This window comes from Natator depressus, chromosome 1, assembly GCF_965152275.1.
Source record: "Natator depressus isolate rNatDep1 chromosome 1, rNatDep2.hap1, whole genome shotgun sequence".
Taxonomy (NCBI): domain Eukaryota; kingdom Metazoa; phylum Chordata; order Testudines; family Cheloniidae; genus Natator; species Natator depressus.
In genome coordinates, this window is record NC_134234.1 from 7,858,943 (window position 1) to 7,880,909 (window position 21,967).

Below are 21,967 nucleotides of genomic sequence, written 5' to 3' on the forward strand. Positions count from 1 at the left end.
CCCGCCTCCTCCCCGCCCGGTGGAGGCCGCGGCCGCCATCTTGGATACGGGCAGCGGCCTGACCCGGGGCTCCATCATGGCCCAACCCGGCCCGGGGCCCAGCGCTTCCTCGGCCCCTCCCTGCTCGCCCTCTCCCCCGGGGAACGCGGCACAGGGGGAAGGGAACAACGCGGGGCAAGGGCGGCAGCTTTGCCCGGTTCCAAGATGGCGGCCGAGAGCCCGCCTTTCCGTCCCCTCACTTCAGATGCCCGGCGGAGGTGCGGGAGCGGGGCTGCTTCCGGCCCGGGGTTCGCCCAGTGGAGCGGCCGGCCCGGGGGCTCCCTCATGGCGGGAAGGACGGACGGGGAGAGGGGAGACTCCCGGGGGAGGGGGACACTCGGGGCGGAGGGGCAGACGGGGGGGAGACTCCCTGGGGGAGGGGGGCACTCGCGGGGGGGAGGGGCAGATGGGGAGGGGAGACTCCCTGGGGCAGAGGGACACTCGGGGAGGAGGGGGACACTCCGGGGGGAGGGGAAGACGTGGGGAGGGGAGACTCCCGGGGGGAGGGGAAGATGGGGGGAGGGGGACACTCGGGGGGGCAGATGGGGGGGAGGGAGGTACTCGGGGTGGGGAGGGGAAGACATGGGGAGGGGAGACTCCCGGGGGGAGGGGCAGATGGGGAGGGAGACTCCCTGGGGGGCGGGGAAGAGAGTGGTGAGAAGATTCCGTGAGGGAAGGGGACACTCGTGGGGGGAGGGGAAGAGAAGGGGGGGACTCCCTGGGGGTTGGGGAGCACTCATAAGAGGATGGGAGATTCCTGGGGGGAGGGGAAGAGAAGGAGGAGACTCCCTGGGGAATGGGGGACTCCAAGAGGGGTGGGGATGACACTCATGGGGGGATGGGAAGAGAAGGGGAAACTCCCTGGGGGAAGAGGGCCCCTCATGGGTGAGGGGGACCTCTTGGAGGTCTCTCCCCTTGGGGCCGGTCTGCACCTCTCAACCAGCGTGAATGGCCCAAACGTGGGGCCCGAGCCCCTGGGTGCGGGATTCCCACAGGAGGGCTAAAGTGCTGTGAGGTCCTAGCCCCATCACTCACCCTTGCTTGGCGAGTCTTCAGTTCTGATGAAAATAACTGTCGAGCGTAGAAGTTGGGGGGCACCCGGGCTGTGCAGAGGTAGGGAAGGCCCCACTTCCGCTAGCCATGCTACTGCCAAGGCATTTCCCCCAAAGCTTGTCTGCACAGGGAAATTGACTTAACTTGGCTGTTCCACAATACTCATTCTGCTGTGGCGGAATAACAATTCCGCTCTAATTTAGCTAATCTGGAATAATTACCCCATATGGACATTCTGTTCTTGAATAAAAGTGATTTAATTCCAGAGTATCATAGAATCATAGAATATCAGGGCTGGAAGGGACCTCAGGAGGTCATCTAGTCCAACCCCCTGCTCAAAGCAGGACCAATCCCCAACTAAATCACCCCAGCCAGGGCTTTGTCAAGCCTGACCTTAAAAACTTCTAAGGAAGGAGATTCCACCACCTCCCTAGGTAACGCATTCCAGTGTTTCACTGCCCTCCTAGTGAAAAAGTTTTTCCTAATATCCAACCTAAACCTCCCCCACTGCAATTTGAGACCATTACTCCTTGTTCTGTCATTTGCTACTACTGAGAACAGGCTAGATCCATCCTCTTTGGAACTCCCTTTCAGATAGTTGAAAGCAGCTATCAAATCCCCCCTCATTCTTCTCTTCTGCAGACTAAACAATCCCAGTTCCCTCAGCCTCTCCTCATAACTCATGTGTTCCAGCCCCCAAATAATTTTTGTTGCCCTCCGCTGGACTCTTTCCAACTTTTTCACATCCTTCTAGTGTGGGACCCAAAACTGGACACAGTACTCCAGATGAGGCCTCACCAATGTTGAATAGAGGGGAACGATCACGTCCCTCGATCTGCTGGCAATGCCCCTACATATACATCCCAAAATGCCATTGGCCTTCTTGGCAACAAGGGCACACTGTTGACTCATATCCAGCTTCTCGTCCACTGTAACCCCTAGGTCCTTTTCTGCAGAACTGCTGCCGAGCCATTCGGTCCCTAGTCTGTAGCGGTGCATGGGATTCTTCCGTCCTAAGTGCAGGACTCTGCACTTGTCCTTGCTGAACCTCATCAGATTTCTTTTGGCCCAATCTTCTAATTTGTCTAGGTCCCTCTGTATCCTATCCCTATCCTCCAGCGTATCTGCCTCTCCTCCCAGTTTAGTGTCATCTGCAAACTTGCTGAGGGTGCAATCCATACCATCCTCCAGATCATTTATGAAGATATTGAACAAAACCGGCCCCAGGACCGACCCTTGGGGCACTCCACTTGATACCGGCTGCCAACTAGACATGGAGCCATTGATCACTACCCGTTGAGCCCAACAATCTAGCCAACTTTCTATCCACCTTATAGTCCATTCATCCAGCCCATACTTCTTTAACTTGCTGGCAAGAATAATGTGGGAGACCGTCTCAAAAGCTTTGCTAAAGTCAAGGAATAACACGTCCACATCTTTCCCCTCATCCACAGAGCCAGTTATCTCGTCATAGAAGGCAATTAGATTAGTCAGACATGACTTGCCCTTGGTGAATCCATGCTGACTGTTCCTGATCACTTTCCTATCATCTAAGTGCTTCCCTCTCTCTTTGTTAGCCCATCTCTGCCTAGCACTCCTCCTTCTTGGAACACCATCCCATGGTCAAAGAATCCAAAACCTTCTCTCCAACACCACCTGCGTAGCCATTCATTGACTTCCAGGATTCGACGGTCTCTACCCAGGCCTTTTCCTTCCACGGGGTGGGGGGTGGATGAGAAGACCACTTGCGCCTCAAACTCCTTTATCCTTCTTCCCAGTAATTACTCCCAAATAATTACTTCCAAAGCGAGTATTCTAGAATAAAATCACTTTTGTTAGGGAATAATGTGTCCACCTGGGGGAGTTGTCCACACAAAAATATTAAATCAGTTTCCTTTTATGTCCTCCCTTTCATCTGTAAATTAATCCAGAACTAAAGCAATTTTTCCACGTCCCCAGTAGATGGCGTCACTAGACTACTTTTTCTACCATCCACTCTCCCAAAAAGATCTTACTATTATTATGCATTGTTTGTGTTAGGCTACTACCTGTTGCAGATACCTGTCTCTCTAGGCCACTGATCAGATATGAGGGACCCAGGTTACTAGATATCGTGCATGCGTATAGCAAAAATTTGTCCCTCACTATCTAGAGCCACGTCTATACTACAGAGACTAGAAGCATAGATACAGTGCTGCAGCTATACTGGCATAACCTTGTAGTGTAGACGCAGCAGTGATGTAAGGGGCTTTTCCATTGTAGGACCACCACCTCCCTGAACGAGGGCAGCACCTGCCTGTGTCTACACCTGGAGTTAGGCCTGCATACCTATATGGCTGCATCATCCATGGGTGTGGATGTTTCACGTCCCTGAGCAATGTACTTATGTCAATGTAAATTTTAAGCATAGAGCAGGTCTAAGAATAAGATGAGACAACAGTTTAATTCAGAGGTTCTCAAACTGGGGGTCGGGACCCCTCAGGGGGTGGCAAGGTTATTACATGGGGGGTCGCGAGCTGTCAGCCTCCACCCCAAACCTCACTTTGCCTCCAGCATTTATAACGGTGTTAAATATATTTAAAAGTGTTTTTAATGTATAAAGGGGGGGGGGGTCACACTCAGCAGCTTGCTATGTGAAAGGGGTCACCAGTACAAAAGTTTGAGAACTACTGGTTTAATATAACAAACAGCTGCAAATAATGAGGCCGTTATGATAGTGTCTAAAGACTATGTAATTAGCAGCAGTCACAGAACTTCAGCAGCCTAACAGTTACCAAGCATTTAGTAGGCACCACAGCGTAGGTTGGTTTTAATAAGCGCACATCTTCACTGGCAGCATTAAAGCACTGCCACGGCTAAAAAAACCACCTCCACGAGGGGCGTAGCTCCCAGCGCTTGTGCACTATCTATGCTGGCACGTTACAGCCCTGAAACGTGCAGCGCCCGGGGAATGTTTTTTCACACCCTTGAGTGAGAAAGTCACAGCACTGCAAAGTGACAGTGTAGACAAGCCCTAAGAGATGTAAAAGAGGCCAATGTGGTTGCTTTACAGTTTTTCACAGTCAGCTCCTCTCATGCAGAAGGAGCAGCGTGGGAGAAAGATTTTTGCAGCTGCATTTCGAATGGGTATAATGGCTTTGTTTTGGCTGGAGACGTGGGCCAGTGTTTGAGGTGGAGGCTCCTTAACTGTTTCCATCACCTGTTTGCAATGGCTTCTTTATATTTATCCTGAATGTAAGGTGGCAGTTACACCCCACCCATAATAGCAGGGTTTAGCCCGACCCATAACATTTGTCATATACAGCACCTTTCATCCAGAAGACAACATGCTGTTTACTAATTCTATACAGAAATCACTTCTTCTACCTTTGAAAGGCAGCCAGCTCTGGGAGGAAATGCAGCAGCTGCTTAACAAGGTTATGCAACTCCGTAAGACAGGAAGCTGAGAGAATGCCATCATGCAAGGAAAATTAAAGAGGCAGAATGTAACACCACGGTTTGAACAAAAATTGCCCTAGGAGCTTTAGTGTTGGGACCGCAATTATTCATTTTTTTCTGGAAAATGAGCTGCTTGCAGCAGAGGGTGCTCCTTCGCTGCACATTAGGGCATCGGTTCAGTACTGACTCGGACCAGAAGTGGCCAGCTACTGCCTAACCAGCACTATGATACTCTTATCAGGTCTCCCATTTAAACAGTAGCCCTGCTTAGGGGGGTAAAAGCTACTAGGAAATGCACACAGCTACAAGTCTTGCAGTACCCTAATATCAAGGATGTGAAGAGGGAATTTCTTGGAACTGATTAGGACATAAAGCAGAGCAGTTTTCAGAACCTGCAGTGGTATGTTTTGAAGGAGTAGGTCTTGGAAAGGTCTGCTGTGGGGAGAACACAGCCTGGTTCCGCTGCAGCCCATGCTGCGCTCACTGGTCTTTCTCCCAGTTCATAGAATCATAGAATATCAGGGTTGGAAGGGACCCCAGAAGGTCATCTAGTCCAACCCCCTGCTCGAAGCAGGACCAATTCCCAGTTAAATCATCCCAGCCAGGGCTTTGTCAAGCCTGACCTTAAAAAAGCCCTAAGAGATGTAAAAGAGGCCGATGAAGTGAGCTGTAGCTCACCAAAGCTTATGCTCAAATAAATTGGTTAGTCTCTACAGTGCCACAAGCACTCCTTTTCTTTTTCCATAGTTATTCTCTCGCTGATTTCCACGGTAAAATGTGTTCAGTCTAACTTAGTTCTTTCTACCTGCCAACCCTGCAGATACAACCTGGGTCTGTGAACAACTGAACTCAGGTCCTTTCTGTTGCACACCACTGTCAACTGAACTCAAGGTTTCTGGATAATGACCATGGGTGAGGTGGACTAGAACGGAGCTCAGTAGTAAGAATGTATTTCTTCCAGTAAACAGAACACATACAGCATGATCAAAAGAAACACCCGGTGCCCTCAACGAAAGCTCATGCTCAAATAAACTGGTTAGTCTCTAAGGTGCCACAAGTACTCCTTTTCTTTTTTCTTTTTACGAATACAGACTAACACGGCTGTTACTCTGAAACCTGTCAACTCCTATAGACATCCATGGAAATTCTAGTTTAGCCTATATAGATTCTTTTGCTGTGTTGTGAACAATCAGCACTTTGCAGGATCTGGCCTGTAAGAAGAAGGAAGTATAGGTTCCTGATTTTCCACGGCCTATTTATTTACATGCTTATGTCCAGTCAATCTCTGTTATGCAAAACACTTAAGCATCTGCAATGGGGCTGTTTAGAATGATCAGGTTTTGCTGTGGAAATCAGTGAACCTAACAGCTGTGTAAAATGGGTGTAAAAACTCTACCATTCTAGACTCACTTGACAGCATTTTGCACAGGCAGAATTGACTACATGGGGTGCAGGGTGATGGAGAATCAGGTCTCAGCTACTTTTGGAGCGGGGGGGGGGGGGGCTCAAATCCTGCTTGCTTTACTCACTAGACTTCAGTGGCTCTTGTCACAAGGGTTTGGCCCTTGGGCAGTCATGTAACCGTAACCCTGCTATGGAAGATGCTGCAAAGTGGAAGTTACCACAGTAGCCCAAGGCAGGTCTCTTTTCTTGCTTCATTTCCCTCCAACAAAACAAGTTTGTATGGCCAGTTTCCTTTTTTCTCATGGACTACTCAGTTTAGATTGTCATCACACCACAGAGAAGGAGGTTTATGTATGCAAGCAAAGTGGGGGACATAAAAGTCATTAAGATACACAGGGTTTTCAGCTGAATGGAAGATTTTGTGATGGGGGATTTTGGATAAACAAGTTTTTCAGATGAAAGTTGTTTGTTTATTATTTTTTTTTTAAATTTTGATCGGTTCAGTTTTCCACATCTTTCAGCCTCCCAGCCATGGCTGCTGGGACTAGACTTGGATGAAATGGACACTTTCTGCTTTTCAGGATTTTGCTCCACTGAAAAAAGGTTGTAAACAACGGCATCTAGATACAGAATTGTGTGAGATTCCTGAAGAGCTCCTGAAATGCCATGGAAACGTACGTATGCAAGGCAGACTCAGAGAAATGAACATGGTGTTCTGGGTTGGGCAGTAAATGGGCAGAGAGCTGCTTGTGGCAGGGAAGTAGGGACTTAGGAGAGATCAGATATTGACATTCACTGCAATGTATGGTGATGAGAAAGGATAGATAAAAACAAGACCAGGGAGATGAGCAATTGGCTGGAGCCAGAGATTGGAAATGATACGGAGCCTTTCAGGGCTAGATCACTGATCAAAGTTAGCTCTGTTCCAATGGTAGTTATTATCTGGTGATTGGCCTTTGTCAAAGGAGGTGATGGCCTCAGTCCAGTCCCAAATGGACAGGCATTTACATCACGGAAAACACCAATTGCCCTGCTAGTTGGCATACTCAGCAAAGAGCCCAAGGGCTGAATAGACCTGAAGACTAAAACTACCCCCTCACCCTTTCTGCCCCGCTGGGGATGGTACAGGAGAAGCTACCTCCTCACTGTCTGTGTTGCATAGAAGCTGTGGATGAGCAAAGAACGTTGCTGTCCAAGGGCGGCCAGTCTGGCACCTTTCGCCCGCGCTAGAGTCACATCAAATTTATTTTAAAAAAAAATCATTTTAAGAGAGCGAGAGGCTGAAAGTTAACGAGTCACAGGCATTGTCAGATTGTGGGTTCCTCTGACCTGTGTATCGTGACCAACGCTGCTGCTGCTCGTGGCCTCTGGCTTTGCCCAGCGTGTGGAGGTGCTGCTCAAACTGCTGTCCTCTGATGGTTCTTTTCCTCCCCAAGAGGCTGTTTAACTTGGAAGGGACATAGGGCACATGCACTGAAAACAGGATCAGTTTTATTCCCTCCTCTCCCCTTCTCTATGTTCCTCACTATCCCTCTTTCTCTCTTCTCCCCTTCCCCCCCCCCCCCCGCCTTCCTTGGTATTTCCTTTCATGTCCTGTCTCACAGTGCAGCCCCCACATCCCATACTGGGGAGTGAGGGTTGTAGTGATTATTTTTCCAGGGCTTTAACGTCAGTGGGATGTGCTGGTAAATGTAACACATGCAAACCCTGGGATACCCATAGACTGGAGAAGGGAATAGCTGAGAGATCTAAAACAGTGGTTCTCAACCAGGGGTACATGTACCCCTGGGGGTACGCAGAGATTTTTCCGGGGGTACATCAACTCATCTAGATATTTACCTAGTGTTACAACAGGCTGCATAAAAAGCACTAGCAAAGTCAGTAGAAACTAAAGTTTCATACAGACAATGATCTGTATACGATACACTGAAATGTGTAAGCACAATATTTATATTCCAACTGGTTTATTTTATAATTATATGGTAAACATGAGAAAGTGAGCCATTTGTCAGGAATAGTGGGCTGGGACACTTTTGTATTTTTATATCTGATTTTGTAAGCAAGTAGTTTTTAAGTGAGGTGAAACTTGGGGGTACGCAAGACAAATCAGACTCCTGAAAGGGATACAGTCATCTGGAACAATTGAGAGCCACTGGAAAACACAGGTTTGAAATGCCCATGGTCTGTGGGGTCAGTTTGAAATCCCGGCAATGTGGCTCAGCCCTCAAATGAAATGAGTTCCAGGGAGTTTGCTCTACCAGACCATAATTACTAACCTTTGGCAGAATTTGATTTTTTAAAATATAATTTCAGCAGATCCTATCGATGTCTAATTTTAAGCATTTTTTATTTTTATCGATTTAAATTTTAGCAGTTGGACAAAATTATGAGGTTTCAGCTTTTTTATCAATGTAAATGTTTACAGTTGCAGGAAGGTATGTGGTCATCAAACATGGGGGGGGGGGGGTCAGGCAGTAGTTGTTAAGATTCAAAAGTTAACGCTTTATAACTTTGGGATACAAATTTTCAACAACACATGTCAAAATATACAAAGTAGATATCCTTAAATCAAGCTCTCATAAGTTTTCAAGCAGCATTTTTCACACTTTACCTGTTTGTAAAAATTGTTCATCAATTTCTATTACTGACATTTACTAATAACAAGCCCAGACTTCCAGGCCTAGTAATAACTGAGGTCTTATCTGCTCTGCATTGACATGCAGGATGGGGGCCTGATTTTCAGGGATGCTGAGCACCTGCAGCTCGCTTTGACTTCCGCTGGAGTAGTGGCTGCTTTTGAAAACCAGGCTCTGTGTCAACGTAATGCTATAACTCTCTTGTAATGAACCAAACCGAGCACTAGAGGTCACTGATTCAAAATGAAAAACAATCAGAAAATTCATTAGTACTCTGGAAATGAAAATAAAAATTAAAACTCAGAGAGAAAAGCTAACACATTACACAAAGATTAAAGGGGTTGAACCCCATCCTGCAATGAGATTTGGAGACTTTGAGAGAGAGAGAGAGAGAATCCATCACTTCCCCTGGTAGTTTGTTCTGGTGGTTAATCACCCCCACTGTTCAAAATGTGTGCCTTATTTCTCATTTGAATTTGCACCAGCAAGCAAATCTTTAGGGCCATTGCATCAACCCAGAGGGAGCAGAAGCTCTGGGGAGCTGAGATCCAGGACTTCTGAATTTTTATTCTAAAGTTTCTTTCCATTTTACTTCAACAGGAAAAAGAGAGAGAGAAGGAGAGACAACAAATAAATTGGTGGAAGGTAGTCAGACTTGTTCTGCAGTGACATGTGCTTTCCCATCGCCTCCCATGCTCTGCTCCCCAGATTGGAGCTGCCCTGCAGCTTTTCAGTAGCTCCAACATTTGGATTGCAGGTAGGTGTCTGTGGTGAGCCTTATAAGCCTACACCAGGCCTTGCACATCTGATAAAGGACATGCATAGTTCAGTGCAGAGAAATGTGCAGAGTGGGGTCCTGCTTTATGTAATGTACATTTTAAAGATGCATTGTTTTTTTTAAATGCACAGTTGGTGTGGTGTGCATGGGAGACTGACCTCATTCAATGCATGCCATGTCTCATTCATGGAACCCTTTCTGTCTGCCTATCTGGGTGTGTGTTTACTACCTGAATGGCCTGTATGATGTGCAGATAGTGAGGCAAGGCTCCTCAATAGCTCTCATCTCATTCACTGCCCATCCTGTGAGGGTCACAGAGAATGAGGCAGGGTTCTGTGTAAAACCCCTAAGGTGAAAAAAAAACCCTGGGTGTTACTATGGCACAGAGGGAGTGTCTCCCTCCTATGGACCTTCTGAGGGACATGGTGGTGTGTGGCTTTTTCTCTGTTTTTTTAAAAGAAAAAACCCTAGGAAATTCCATTTAAAAAACTAAATGAGCGTTAAGTAGGCTTGGGAGAATTAGATTTTTATCGGTAAATGTTAATAAATGTCAATTTCACTGTACATACACAGACAAACCAATATTTCCAATTATCACAATCAAAGTCTACAAGGAGGCAAAGTAAGCAAAATGCTGCCTGAGAACGTATTAGAGTTTGATTTAGGGAGATTTACTTTATATATTTTGAATGTGATATTGACAATTTGTGTGTCAACAGTTCTAGAGCTTTAGCTCTTTGAATCTCTATGTCTACTGTCCTTAAATAACTATGGTCTGATAACCCGCATAATTTCCCGCAGCTGTGAAAATTGACATACATACACATTTAAAGGTTTCATAGTAGCAGCCGTGTTAGTCTGTATCCGCAAAAAGAAAAGGAGTACTAGTGGCACCTTAGAGACTAACCAATTTATTTGAGCATAAGCTTTCGTGAGCTACAGCTCACTTCATTGGATGCATTCAGTGGAAAATACAATGAGGAGATTTATATGCACACAGAACATGAAAAAATGGGTGTTGTCATACACACTGTAAGGAGAGTGATCACTTAAGATGAGCTATTACCAGCAGGAGAGCGGGGGGGGGGGGGGGAGAAAACCTTTTGTAGTGATAATCAAGGTGGGCCATTTTCAGCAGTTAACAGGAACGTCCGAGGAGCAGTGTGGGGTGGGGGAAATAAACATGGGGAAATAGTTTTACTTTGTGTAATGACACATCCACTCCCAGTCTCTATTCAAGCCTAAGTTAATTGTATCCAGTTTGCAAATTAATCCCAATTCAGCAGTCTCTCATTGGAGACTTGTTGGTCCAACCTCAGCCTGGACCAGTGCACACAAGAGATCCACTTCCTGGACACCACGGTACTAATAAGCGATGGTCACATAAACACCACCCTATACCGGAAACCTACTCACCGCTATTCCTACCTACATGCCTCCAGCTTTCACCCAGACCACTCCACACGATCCATCGTCTACAGCCAAGCTCTGCGATACAACCGCATTTGCTCCAATCCCTCAGACAGAGACAAACACCTACAAGATCTCTATCAAGCATTCTTACAACTGCAATACCCACCTGCTGAAGTGAAGAAACAAATTGACAGAGCCATAAGAGTACCCAGAAGTCACCTACTACAGGATAGGCCCAACAAAGAAAATAACAGAACGCCACTAGCCGTCACCTTCAGCCCCCAACTAAAACCCCTCCAACGCATCATCAAGGATCTACAACCTATCCTGAAGGATGACCCATCACTCTCACAAATCTTGGGAGACAGGCCAGTTCTTGCCTACAGACAGTCCCCCAACCTGAAGCAAATACTCACCAGCAACCACATACCACACAACAGAACCACTAACCCAGGAACCTATCCTTGCAACAAAGCCCATTGCCAACTGTGTCCACATATCTATTCAGGACACACCATCATAGGGCCTAATCACATCAGCCACACTATCAGAGGCTTGTTCACCTGCACATCTACCAATGTGATATATGCCATCAAGTGCCAGCAATGCCCCTCTGCCATGTACATTGGGCAAACTGGACAGTCTCTACATAAAAGAATAAATGGACACAAATCAGATGTCAAGAATTATAACATTCATAAACCAGTCGGAGAACACTTCAATCTCTCTGGTCACTCGATTTCAGACCTAAAGGTCACAATATTAGAACAAAAAGACTTCAAAAACAGACTCCAACGAGAGAGTGCTGGTAATAGCTCATCTTAAGTGATCACTCTGGTTACAGTGTGTATGATAACACCCATTTTTTCATGTTCTGTGTGTATATAAATCTCCTCATTGTATTTTCCACTGAATGCATCCAATGAAGTGAGCTGTAGCTCACGAAAGCTTATGCTCAAATAAATTGGTTAGTCTCTAAGGTGCCACTAGTACTCCTTTTCTTTATACACATTTAAAATGTTTCAAAATAAACATTGATATGATCCATTTAAATTAGTAACAGTTCTGCTAAGCCTAGTGTTCAGGTTGCATGGGGAAGTACCCCAAAAGTAGGAAATATTTGCCTCTATTCATTTGATACAGTCTACAAATGCATGAACGTGTGTTATTTCCGACTAGACAACGTACACTGTTTTCTGCAGCCTAGAAAGAGCAATGTATTAGGCAGTGGCTCTTAAGGACACCATTGTGTGTCTTGTATATAAATGCCTTTTGGACTCTTTCTGGCAGGCATAAATTATTACCCATGAGAATCTCAATGTTCTTTTAACATAATGTTTTCAGTGACATCAGTATTAAGATGCATCTGCAAGGGAAGTGTAGCTTAGTGTGAGATTATTATAAAGGAGGTCTTTGAGATGCATTCCTTGGCTCTGGAGATAAGAATAGCAGTACCTGATGGGCAGCTAAATAAATGTCTGCCTGTGAGCTTCTGCCCATGCTTAGGTCAGCCTGAAAGTTGTAAACCATTTCAAAGAGTTTCCTGAGGCCGGAACTGTTCGGAACAGTCCACTGAGGAATAGCTCGCCACCCCCTACGTATCCCAAAGTCTGTTCACTAGTGTGCAGGACCGTGAGGGTGACGTTACCTATCTAGTGTAAGTACTTACATGGCTCCTATTATTGTAGCATCTCAGCACTTTACAATCTTTAATGTATTTATTGTCACAACAACCAGTGAGGGGGAGGTAGGACAGGGCAATTATCCAAACTGAGGCAAACAGACACTAAGGGACTTGCCCAAGATCAGATGGGAAATCTGGGGCAGAGTAAGGAGTTGAACTTGGGTTGCCTAAGTAAGGACTTGAACCTGCACCTTCTTGCATACAAAGCAGAACACGTCCCCCATTCCGCCAAGCCCAGGAGATGGGGAGTCAGGTTGAATTTTGAGGACAAGTGATGGGTTGGGCCCATCCTTGGGGAGTGCTGAAGGGTACAGTTTGGCTTGCAGGGACATCTATGAATCTTTGCCCCTTTCCCCACATTGATCCTGACAGTTGGTTGCCCCCAGGGGTGGTGAGTGATGTGTAATTAGCAAGTTGACAGCATTGCACATTTGCAAAGCACTGCACAAACATTAACGAATTAATCCTAATTAGCAAGTTGTGTTCCTGGTCCCTGCCAAAGGTGGGAGATGCTCATAAGCAAGCTGCTTGGGACAGGGACCATGTCTCTTCATGTGTCTGCAAAGCACCCAGCTCCTTAAGATCTTCCCAGGCAGGCAACAATAGTAATTCAGCCTCCCACTGTGTGACATCTCCCTTATTCCCTTGCCTGCTGCATGCACAGAAAGGGACGGTGTCTCTTTAAGCTTGGGGAGCGCTGCCTTGCCTGAGTGAGGGTGGGTTCTGGTTACTGTGAAGAATCCCAGGTGACATGTGAGGCTAAGGGGCGGGGCTTCACCTGGCCCCCAGGTGAGAGTGATATGGGCTACAGTTCCCTAATGTCTGTCTTTCTTCCTGCCTTGCCGTGGCTTAGGCTGTAGTAGGTTCTTCCTCTGCTGGCTCCTTTCATTCACCCACAGTCTTGGAATGAAGCTGTTCCCTGAACAATGGGCCACCGAGGGTATAAGGCAGAGTGACTTCCTGGAGCAGGAAATGCCTGCAACGGTGATGCCGGTGAGTATAGCCGGGCTTGAGCAAGGACTCTTACTTTCTTCCTGTCTAGGTGTCCGGGGATGGGGCTGTGAGTCTCTGATTATCTCCAGACTGGCAGCCCCAGGGCAGGCTTCCCCACCTGAATCATGACTTGGGAGGGGGAGCTCTCGAGGCCCCATTCAGCTGGGATCACTCCCTGTTGAGATCTGAGCAAATGTCTGAGACATCCCATGCACGCACCTACTTTCACCTGAGCACCAAACTTTCCAGTTCTTCCTCTCTGGGTGTTGACTGGGCTTGGCTTGAACTTGTGACCTAAAGGTGACAGGTTTCAGAGTAACAGCCGTGTTAGTCTGTATTCGTAAAAAGGAAAAAGAAAAGGAGTACTTGTGGCACCTTAGAGACTAACCAGTTTATTTGAGCATGAGCTTTCGCGCATCCGATGAAGTGAGCTGTAGCTCACGAAAGCTCATGCTCAGATAAACTGGTTAGTCTCTAAGGTGCCACAAGTACTCCTTTTCTTTTTTCTTTTTACTAAAGGTGACAGGCTCTCATCAAAAGTCATGCAGTTCAGAGCTGCAAAGCTGGCTGTGTGTACTTGCTGTTACATTTTGTAGCTCCTACCATAAGTAGGGTTCTCCGGCACCCCTGTCCCACTAGCCTGTAGCAGGCAGCTACAGATTCCAATCTTGGTCGGTTACACAGGTAGATTTGGAGTGATGACTCTATTTGCTTTAGCGGAGTTACTGAGATTGGAATCTGGCCCACTAATTGCCTTAGTTCGGGATTTCCTTGGAGGGATTTTGTGTGTGTGTTTAATCCCTGAAACATCTTTAAGATAGTATATATTGCATATGGTTACAAAGAATCCGAGATCAAAAGGTTTAAGTAAGATCATTTATAATCTTAGGAGTGTAGCTTTACAGTGGTGGTCTTTCCTATTTTTGTGCTTCTAGTTCTATGGTAGTTTAGAATTACAATCCCCCAACAGAGGAGTGTAAAAACTCATAGACCATAAATCCTATCCAGATCTTGCCCATCCTTTGTCTGGAACAGTTTCCCACACTTTGCGTGACTGATGTGATGACACTGACAACTTGCCAGGTGCATAAAAGTTTCACCTAATGCAGGAAATGAAACAGTTTCCACCTGCCTTCTCCTTTAATACGAGGGAGAGACCTGTGGGTAATATAACTCCCAGAATGCAGTGCTCTCTCTTGATCTAAGTGAGCTGCACCAGATGCTCTCCACCCACTGATTTAGTCTGACTTGCTGCATGCATGCAGGAAAGACTGTGGCTGGTGTATTTCCCATGCATGAGACCCAGCTGATACACCGTGGCCAGCACCTTGATGCCATTGAGCAGATGTGACTAATGTATGCGGCTCCCAGAGTGTCTGTGTAGGAGACTGAAATAGACAGAGCTCTCTTCCTCTTCTTGCCTTTGCAGCCCTCATGTGACTAAGCGTGTGGTGCTGTGGGTTTCGTGTGACAGGTGGGTTAGCAGCGCAGGGTCCACAGAGGCAAATATGATTTACTGCTCAGAGCTGCCATCCTGGGCCTTTTGGTTCTGCGCAGCTGGGTTTCCGTGGGACCCTGCCATGGGCGTTAGTCATGTAAAGCTGGCCTATCTGAGGGAGCTGCAGGCTATGCTGGGGTGTGGCTGCCCTTTCAGGTTTCTGGCAATTGCTCTTGTGTTGCTGCACCACAGAGAAAAGAAACAGGGCCCTGTCATCAGCACTGGTCCTATCACAAACATCACAACTGCCTGCAGGGGGCACCATGTGGGTCAGCCCCATCTCCACTCCTGATAAGGGGGCCGGGATGTGGAATGACAAACTCCTGATCCCACACCCTCTTCCCATACACATGTCCCCTGTTATCATGGCTAACGGCAACTCTCTGATCTCCTACCTCCCTCCCTCCCCCCCCCCCCCCCCCGCCGTAGTCTTTGGGGCACTCTTGCCTGCGGTCCTGCCCATTGCAGAGCCCTACTTGTGACTCAGTGCAGGCCTCCTGCTGAAAGGAACATGAGTGATCAGGGTTTTGCTGGGCGGTACCAAGTGACGTCACCCACCCAAGGGCGCTGGCTTAGCCGGCCCTAGTGTGTTTACCGTACACAGAGACGATAGCTATGCAATTGAGATAACTGCACAATAACACTATGAAACACAGAGTGCCAGCCGGGGTGTAATGAATATGCCACTCGGTGGCTCAGAACGGGCTCTGTCTGCCTCTGTTGTTAATAGGGCCAGGCCAAGAGCGCCAGTCTCCATCACCCACTTGTTAGATTTCAAAACAAACACCTTTGTGCGTTCTCTCACACTGCCCCACAAGCCTGCAAGGCCCTCCCTGTAAGGGCCCACAGACCGACCTCACTGTCTGCCTTCAAATCTCTCCACAAAACTCTCCTTTGCCGTGAGGCCTCCAAAAAGATGGCTGGTGTCCTGAGCCCACTGCCAATCACACAGAGCAGGATGGCCTCGTTGTGCTCCCCTATCGGTCTGTCTGTCATCGCTTGTCTTTGACCATGAGCTTTTTGGGGCACGGCCCATCGTTTTGTTCTGTGTCTGTACAGCACTTAGCGCAATGGAGTTCCTGCTCCTCGACCAAGAACATAAGAACAGCCGTACTGCGTCAGGCCAATGGTCCATCTCGCCTAATATCTTGTCTCTGGCAGTGGCCAGTGCCAGGTGCCAGACTAGGGCTCCTAGGTGCTAAGATAATAAAAATAATAAATTCAGAGAGATGGGACCCCCTTTCTCCCCTTATGAATTTCCCCTTGATACGATGCTTTTCAGACATTGTCTGTCCATGTCTGGAAGGCAGGCAGGTGCAGCCTCTTACTAGAGTTCAGCTGGAAGTAGGTTCTCCCTGCTGACTATTTAAATTGTTTGTACAGAAATAGCAGGGGCCACATCATATACAATAATACACGTATGCTAAACGCACATGACTGCTCAAGCTATGAATAACATGCACTGTTCCATGACTAGACACTTTTACGGTCGCCATAGTATCTGAGCTCCTCATGTATTAATGAGTGAGTCTTCACAACACTCCTGTTGGGAGGGACGGGGGGCGGGGAGGAAGGGTCATAGAATATCAGGGTTGGAAGGGACCTCAGGACGTCATCTAGTCCCACCCCCTGCTCAAAGCAGGACCAATCCCCAATTTTTGCCCCACATCCCAAATGGCCCCCTCAAGGATTGAACTCACAACCCTGGGTTTAGCAGGCCAATGCTCAAACCACTGAGCGATCCCTCCCCCCATTGTCACCCTCCTTTTACAGGCGGGGATACTGATTGGCCCAAGGTATCACTGGAAGTCCCAGGAATAGAACCTAGATTTGCTGGGTCCCACTCCGGTACCTTAACCCTTAGTCCATTCTTCCTTCGTTAAACTGGCCGACCCGTCCTTAACACCACTGTGGCAGCTAGTACAGCCTTTTTTGGTAGGGTTGGGTGTCCAGCGTCCTATGTGAAATGTGTCTGCCAGTCTGGGTCTCTGCCTGGCTTGTAGCAGACAACAGGGCTTCCGCATCAGAAAACCCACGCTCCAAAAGCTGGCCCTGACTGATTTCCTCTTGTTAGCAGCCTCAGCGGAGGCCACGGGAACTGAAGTGGGGCTGTGGTCAGGGCTGCTGTTGCCCATGCAATACCTCTTCCGTGCATGAACAGAACTAAACGCTCATGGGAAGCAGCATGTGAGCCCAGAGGCGTGGCACAGCCCCTGTGGTATTTTGTCATGTGTTTCCTGCTTCCCAGCATGCAGAGTTGTGTCTTGGATGTGGCCTCAAAGGCTGGTGGACGTGACCAGCTGGTGACATAGACTTGAGCAATAGGACATGCCGCTTGGGGGAACGTTATTTGCTGCTGTTACCCAAGTGCTTTCCTTCCGAGGGAGCGGGGGTGGACGTGAAGTTGAAAATGCCCATTCGAAGAGAAGGGTGGGGAGATGGTAAGAATTGTGCCAGGATTTAGAGCCAGTTAAAATGGCCTCTTGCATAGGTGCCCGGAGGCTCCACTCAGGATCAAGCCCCATTGTGCTGGGTGCTGTAGGAATGCATAGTAAGAGATGGTCCTTGCCCCAGAGAGCTTGTGGTCTAAATTAAGACAATGCAACAAGTGGGTGTTACAGAGAACTGGGGAGGTAAGGGAGTGTGCTGGCAGCATGGTGTTCCACAGATCAGCTACAAGCACATTTTGTAGGCGTTGAGTCTGTTTTATCCATCCATGGAGTCTCTGCAGGTAGTGCGGCCAGTGCTAAGGGGCTGAGAGAATTTCTGGCTCCCACCCATTTTGGCAATCAGAATCCTTCCCCCCTCCCCCTCAGCACACACACAGAGTACATTTTGTGTCTTTCCCTAAAAACAATCTTAGTTTGAGAGAAGTGGGGTTGGAGGTAGCATTCTCTAATAGTTAAAGTAGGGGCCTGGAAGTTAAGGTTTCTAGGTTGGTTATTTTGCTACTGCCACTCGGTGTGACCTCTGGCTTGTCACTTCTTCACTGTGTGCCTCAGTTGCCCCATTTCTAAACCAGGAGTGACAATACTGACCAGCCTGGCTAGGGCAAATTCATGTTTGTGCAGGACTTTCAGATCTTCTGAGTGAGGCTGTAAGCGCAGAACAGCGCTTAATTTGTGCCAGGGCTGAGCCCCGGCACCTCTAGGCTTAGCAGTTCTGGGTTGCTGCCTCAGTTATGAATGTAAAAGAATTGCTTGAGCCCCAGCACCTAATTGCTTGAGACCAGAACCTCTTTCATTACAAATTAAGCACTGATGCACAGTATTCAATTTCCATAATAATCAGCCTTGCTCCAAAACGACCTCTGACCTCCAGTGACTCTTCTGGTTTCTGTAATTCTTCAAGGCAGAGGTGGGGTTGGGATAACATGCTGGATTTGGGGGTCTGTGACCCCTCTACAGCCATTTTCCTTAGCGGTTGGGTTTTGTGAAACATTTTTTCCATGATTTAACCCATTGTTTCAAAAGGGAAACTTAATTCAAGACACACAATTTACAGTGGGCTCTGACCGCACTGACTAATAATCCTCCCCTTTGGGGTGGATGATTAAATATCATTATCCCTGTTTCACAGATGGGGAAATTAACCTTTGTGACTCAAGTAGTCTGCCCAAGGCTCTGCAGCCAATCAGTGGCAGAGCTGGGATTAGAACTCATGAGTTCCTGGCCCTGTGGCCGGTGCGCCAAACCCTGCTGCCTGTGTGTGTTTCAACCTGACATTCGTCAATGCCAGAGCACGGTGCTTTGGTTACACTCAGTCCAGGGGAGTGTATAACTTAAGGACCTGACCCGGCTGGATGCTGAGCCCCTTTGGGCCCCGCTGGCTTCTCTAGGGTGCTGAGCATCCCCGGCACTCACTGGACTGGTCCCTACATTCTCGGTTCTACCTGCTGGCTCTGAACTGTTTTTTCCAGCTCCCTCTCTGCTGGCGACTGGCTCTTCTCAGTGTAGCGCTGTATAAAACGCATGCCCGAGCCAGTGACCTGCCTCCTGAGACCCCCAAGGAGCTGCTACAGGAGAAGCTGCTGCCGGCTCCCAAGGTCTCCGGCTTCCCCCAGGAGCATCGCGGCTGCTGTTAGGGTTCAAGGAGCGGTGCTGTCCTGAGTTGGGGGCTGGGGAGTGTCCAGGGCTCACTCGGCTCCCACCCTGCAGTCTGATTTATGTGAAATCTTCCCCCACTCAGTTGCTGCTGCTAACTGTCCCTGAAGACTGGCGGACTGTGAAACCCGCTGCTCAGCAGCTGATGGCTACACTCATACCAGAGCGGCTGGCCTACTGCCGAGAGCCCTGGGAGTCAAGCATCTGCCATGTTCCCTGAAACCCTCTCTCTCTCTGCTCCTTCCTTCCTTCCTTCCTTCCTTCCTCTGGTGACGTAGGGACTAATCAAGCCCTGTCCTGACATTTGCTTCATCCTGCCCCTCTCTCAGGGTGCCAGCTGGCTCAGCTGCCCTCCAGCAGCCTTCCCCCTCAGTGTCAGAGGCAGTGAGGTGCTAGGGCAGGTGAAGTAGGTGGAGTGCGAGCTGGCTGGAGTCCCATAGGCTTGGGGCTGGCCCTGCTGATGCTAGAGACGGCCAGATACAGATTTTGGGGTGGATCCAAATGTTGCAGCTCTGGGTCATTTGTGCCCTGCCCCCAGGTTTCCTTCCCATCCTGTGTGCCCGTGTGATAGCTATGTTCTGGGAGCAGGCAGACTGGTGGTGCCATGCCCCTTACATGGGGGGGCCAGGGAGAGGTGATGGGGGAGCCCTCTGGTACCACAGCGCAGGTGTGAGCTTGGGATCTGAGCCCGCTCTGCAGGGAGCCAGTGTTCAATGCTGAGATAACTGGTGCCAAGTCGCTCGCTTCCCTACACCTCCTGTGTGTGTGTGTCTGGATTATCTAGGGCCTACCCGTAAGCTCCTGCCCTGTTACATGCCGGGACAGGAGCGCTTGCTGCTGCCCCTACACAAACCCATTCAAATTCCCTCTCTCTAAGCAGACCTCGTGCACGAGTTTAGCGCTCACGCCAGCAAGGGTCTGACAGCGCTGGCTGGAGATGTACAGCACTTCCCCGCGCATGCACAAGCTGCTCCTCCGGTCCAGCGTGCTCCGTGCTTCGAGCCTCCCGCCTTACCCCGACAACATCACTGCCCGTGCACCTCAGTCCTGCCTTGCATCCCCCCCTGCTTTTCCAGCCCTGAGCCCAGCTAAGTAGCAGGTGCTGAACTGTGCCGTGGTATCGTACTGTGCACAAACGAGAAACCTTTCCCTGGATCCCACTCCTCGCCGAGCAGTGAACTTGCGACTTGGGGGAGCTGTATGCGCTACGTCTCATCCTGGCGCATCAGTGGCTCTCAGCCTTCCCAGACTACTGTACCCCTTTCAGGAGCCTGATTTGTCTTGTGTACCCCAAGCTTCACCTCACTTAAAAACGACTTGTTTACAAAATCAGACATGAGAATGTAAAAATGTCCCAGCACACTAGTACTGAAATATTGCTGACGTTCTCATTTCGTCTGTATGAAATTTTAGTTTGTACTGACTTTGCTAGTGCTTTTTATGCAGCCTGTTGTAACACTAGGCAAATACCTAGATGAGTTGATGTACCCCCTGGAAGACCCCTGTGTACCCCCAGGGGTACACGTGCCCCTGGTTGAGAACCACTGCTCTATGTGAAATCCCAAGTCACCCCTTCCTCGCCTTCTGGGTGTGTTTTCTGATGACCCTGCGGCTTGCAGTTGAATTTCCCTGTTGAATTATTGTCTGTTTTTTCCATGGTGAGTGCTGTTAAGAGATCGAGCCTTGTCCGGCCTAGCTGGTAGTTGCTCTGACAGGTGATGTGTGAAGAGAGGCGCTGGAGAAGGGGGCAGGCAGCTGCCAGGGATGAGAGCTGCTGATCTGTCTGTCCATGGCAGATGGTGCCCATGCAGCGCTGCTCTGCCAGGGTGTTAGTCCTGGCAGCCTCTGTGCAGGGGGATGGCAAGTGCTGATGATCAGACAGTCCCTGGGTGAAAGGGAAAGTGATCCCCCTGTTCCCCCCCCGACCCCTGCATGCTTTTCCCCTCGTACCTAGACGCAGCAGGCTTGGAGCTGCGCTGGAGCTCTGCCAGCTGGAGGAGAAGGGTTTATAAGAGGCCTTGATCAGGATCTCGGCCTTGTGCCGGGTGCTGCGCCAACAGGTGGATACAGCCCCTGCACTAGAGAGGACACATCTGGCTGATGAAATGGGGAAGGAGGGAGAGAGAGGGCCGCGCTCAGATACCCTGCTGCATAGATATTAACCACAGCCCAGCCATCAAACAGGGGCCGATCGCTTGCATGCATCCTGGCAGTGGCCTGTCTGGCTCGGGGCTGGGAAGCAGGAGGAGAGGTTGGTGGGCTGATGGAGCAGTTCAGGGAGTCTCTGCTAGGGGTGGGGGTGGGGGTAGAGATTTTGTGAGGAGCAGACACGCGGATGGTCCCACCAGCTGGGTGGAAGAGGTGATGGGGAGCGAGCAGCTGAGCTGTGAAGGGCCAAGGCTGAGAAGCTTGGACTCGAAGCCCAAGAAGAGGGGGAGCTGGTGGAGGGCTCCAGAGAGGAGGCATGTGGCCAGTGTGACTGGCAGGGAAGATGGCCCTCGCCGTGTTATGGATGGATTGGGGGTGGGGAAGGTACGTGGTGTGGCCTGGGGAAGAGACAGAAGGAACAGGACGGAGCTGAGAAATGCTGCGGGGGGGAGATGTGGAGAGCTGGAGTGTGTGGGGGCCGAGCGAGCAATCTCTGCTGACTCCTGGGGGGCGCTGGTTGCTGGAGAGGATGGTGGTTTGCTCAGCATGCAGTGACGGAGAACAGGGGCTGTGGAGAGGCCTTGGGAGAAAAGGTTGGGGGCTGAGTTTTGGCCACGTTGTCCAAGCTGATGGTGACAAGGGCTGAGATGCCAGATTGGGCCAAGGGAGACGGGAGGATCAGAGCCTTTAGAAATAGGAGAGCCCTCTGCTCTGTCATCCCATGTGGCCCATCTCCCCAGGGGCCAGTGTGCGGGGCTTGTTCCCTCCAGATCCCTCCAC

General features: G+C 49.2%; 1 protein-coding gene and 1 long non-coding RNA gene across 3 annotated transcripts in view; both read left to right on the top strand.

Moving 5' to 3' along the window:
• Nucleotides 1-122: 122 nt before the first annotated feature.
• On the top strand, nucleotides 123-9,210 carry LOC141980891 (uncharacterized). Of its 2 annotated transcripts, none has more exons than XR_012637627.1 (3): nucleotides 123-257; nucleotides 6,516-6,608; nucleotides 9,171-9,183. It is a non-coding gene; the product is annotated as an uncharacterized LOC141980891 (long non-coding RNA). The 2 variants fall into 2 exon arrangements; XR_012637628.1 differs by lacking the exon at nucleotides 123-257 and adding an exon at nucleotides 6,038-6,166 and having other exon boundaries at nucleotides 9,171-9,210.
• Nucleotides 9,211-9,297: 87 nt separating this feature from the next.
• Nucleotides 9,298-21,967, top strand: part of LOC141980899 (sodium-dependent proline transporter-like) — a 38,369-nt gene continuing 25,699 nt past the window's right edge. Inside the window, exons 1-2 of the mRNA XM_074942622.1 lie at nucleotides 9,298-9,327; nucleotides 13,299-13,438. Coding sequence (XP_074798723.1) covers nucleotides 13,352-13,438 — 87 coding nt within the window. The 5' untranslated portion in view covers nucleotides 9,298-9,327; nucleotides 13,299-13,351. The remainder of the gene's footprint in view (nucleotides 9,328-13,298; nucleotides 13,439-21,967) is intronic.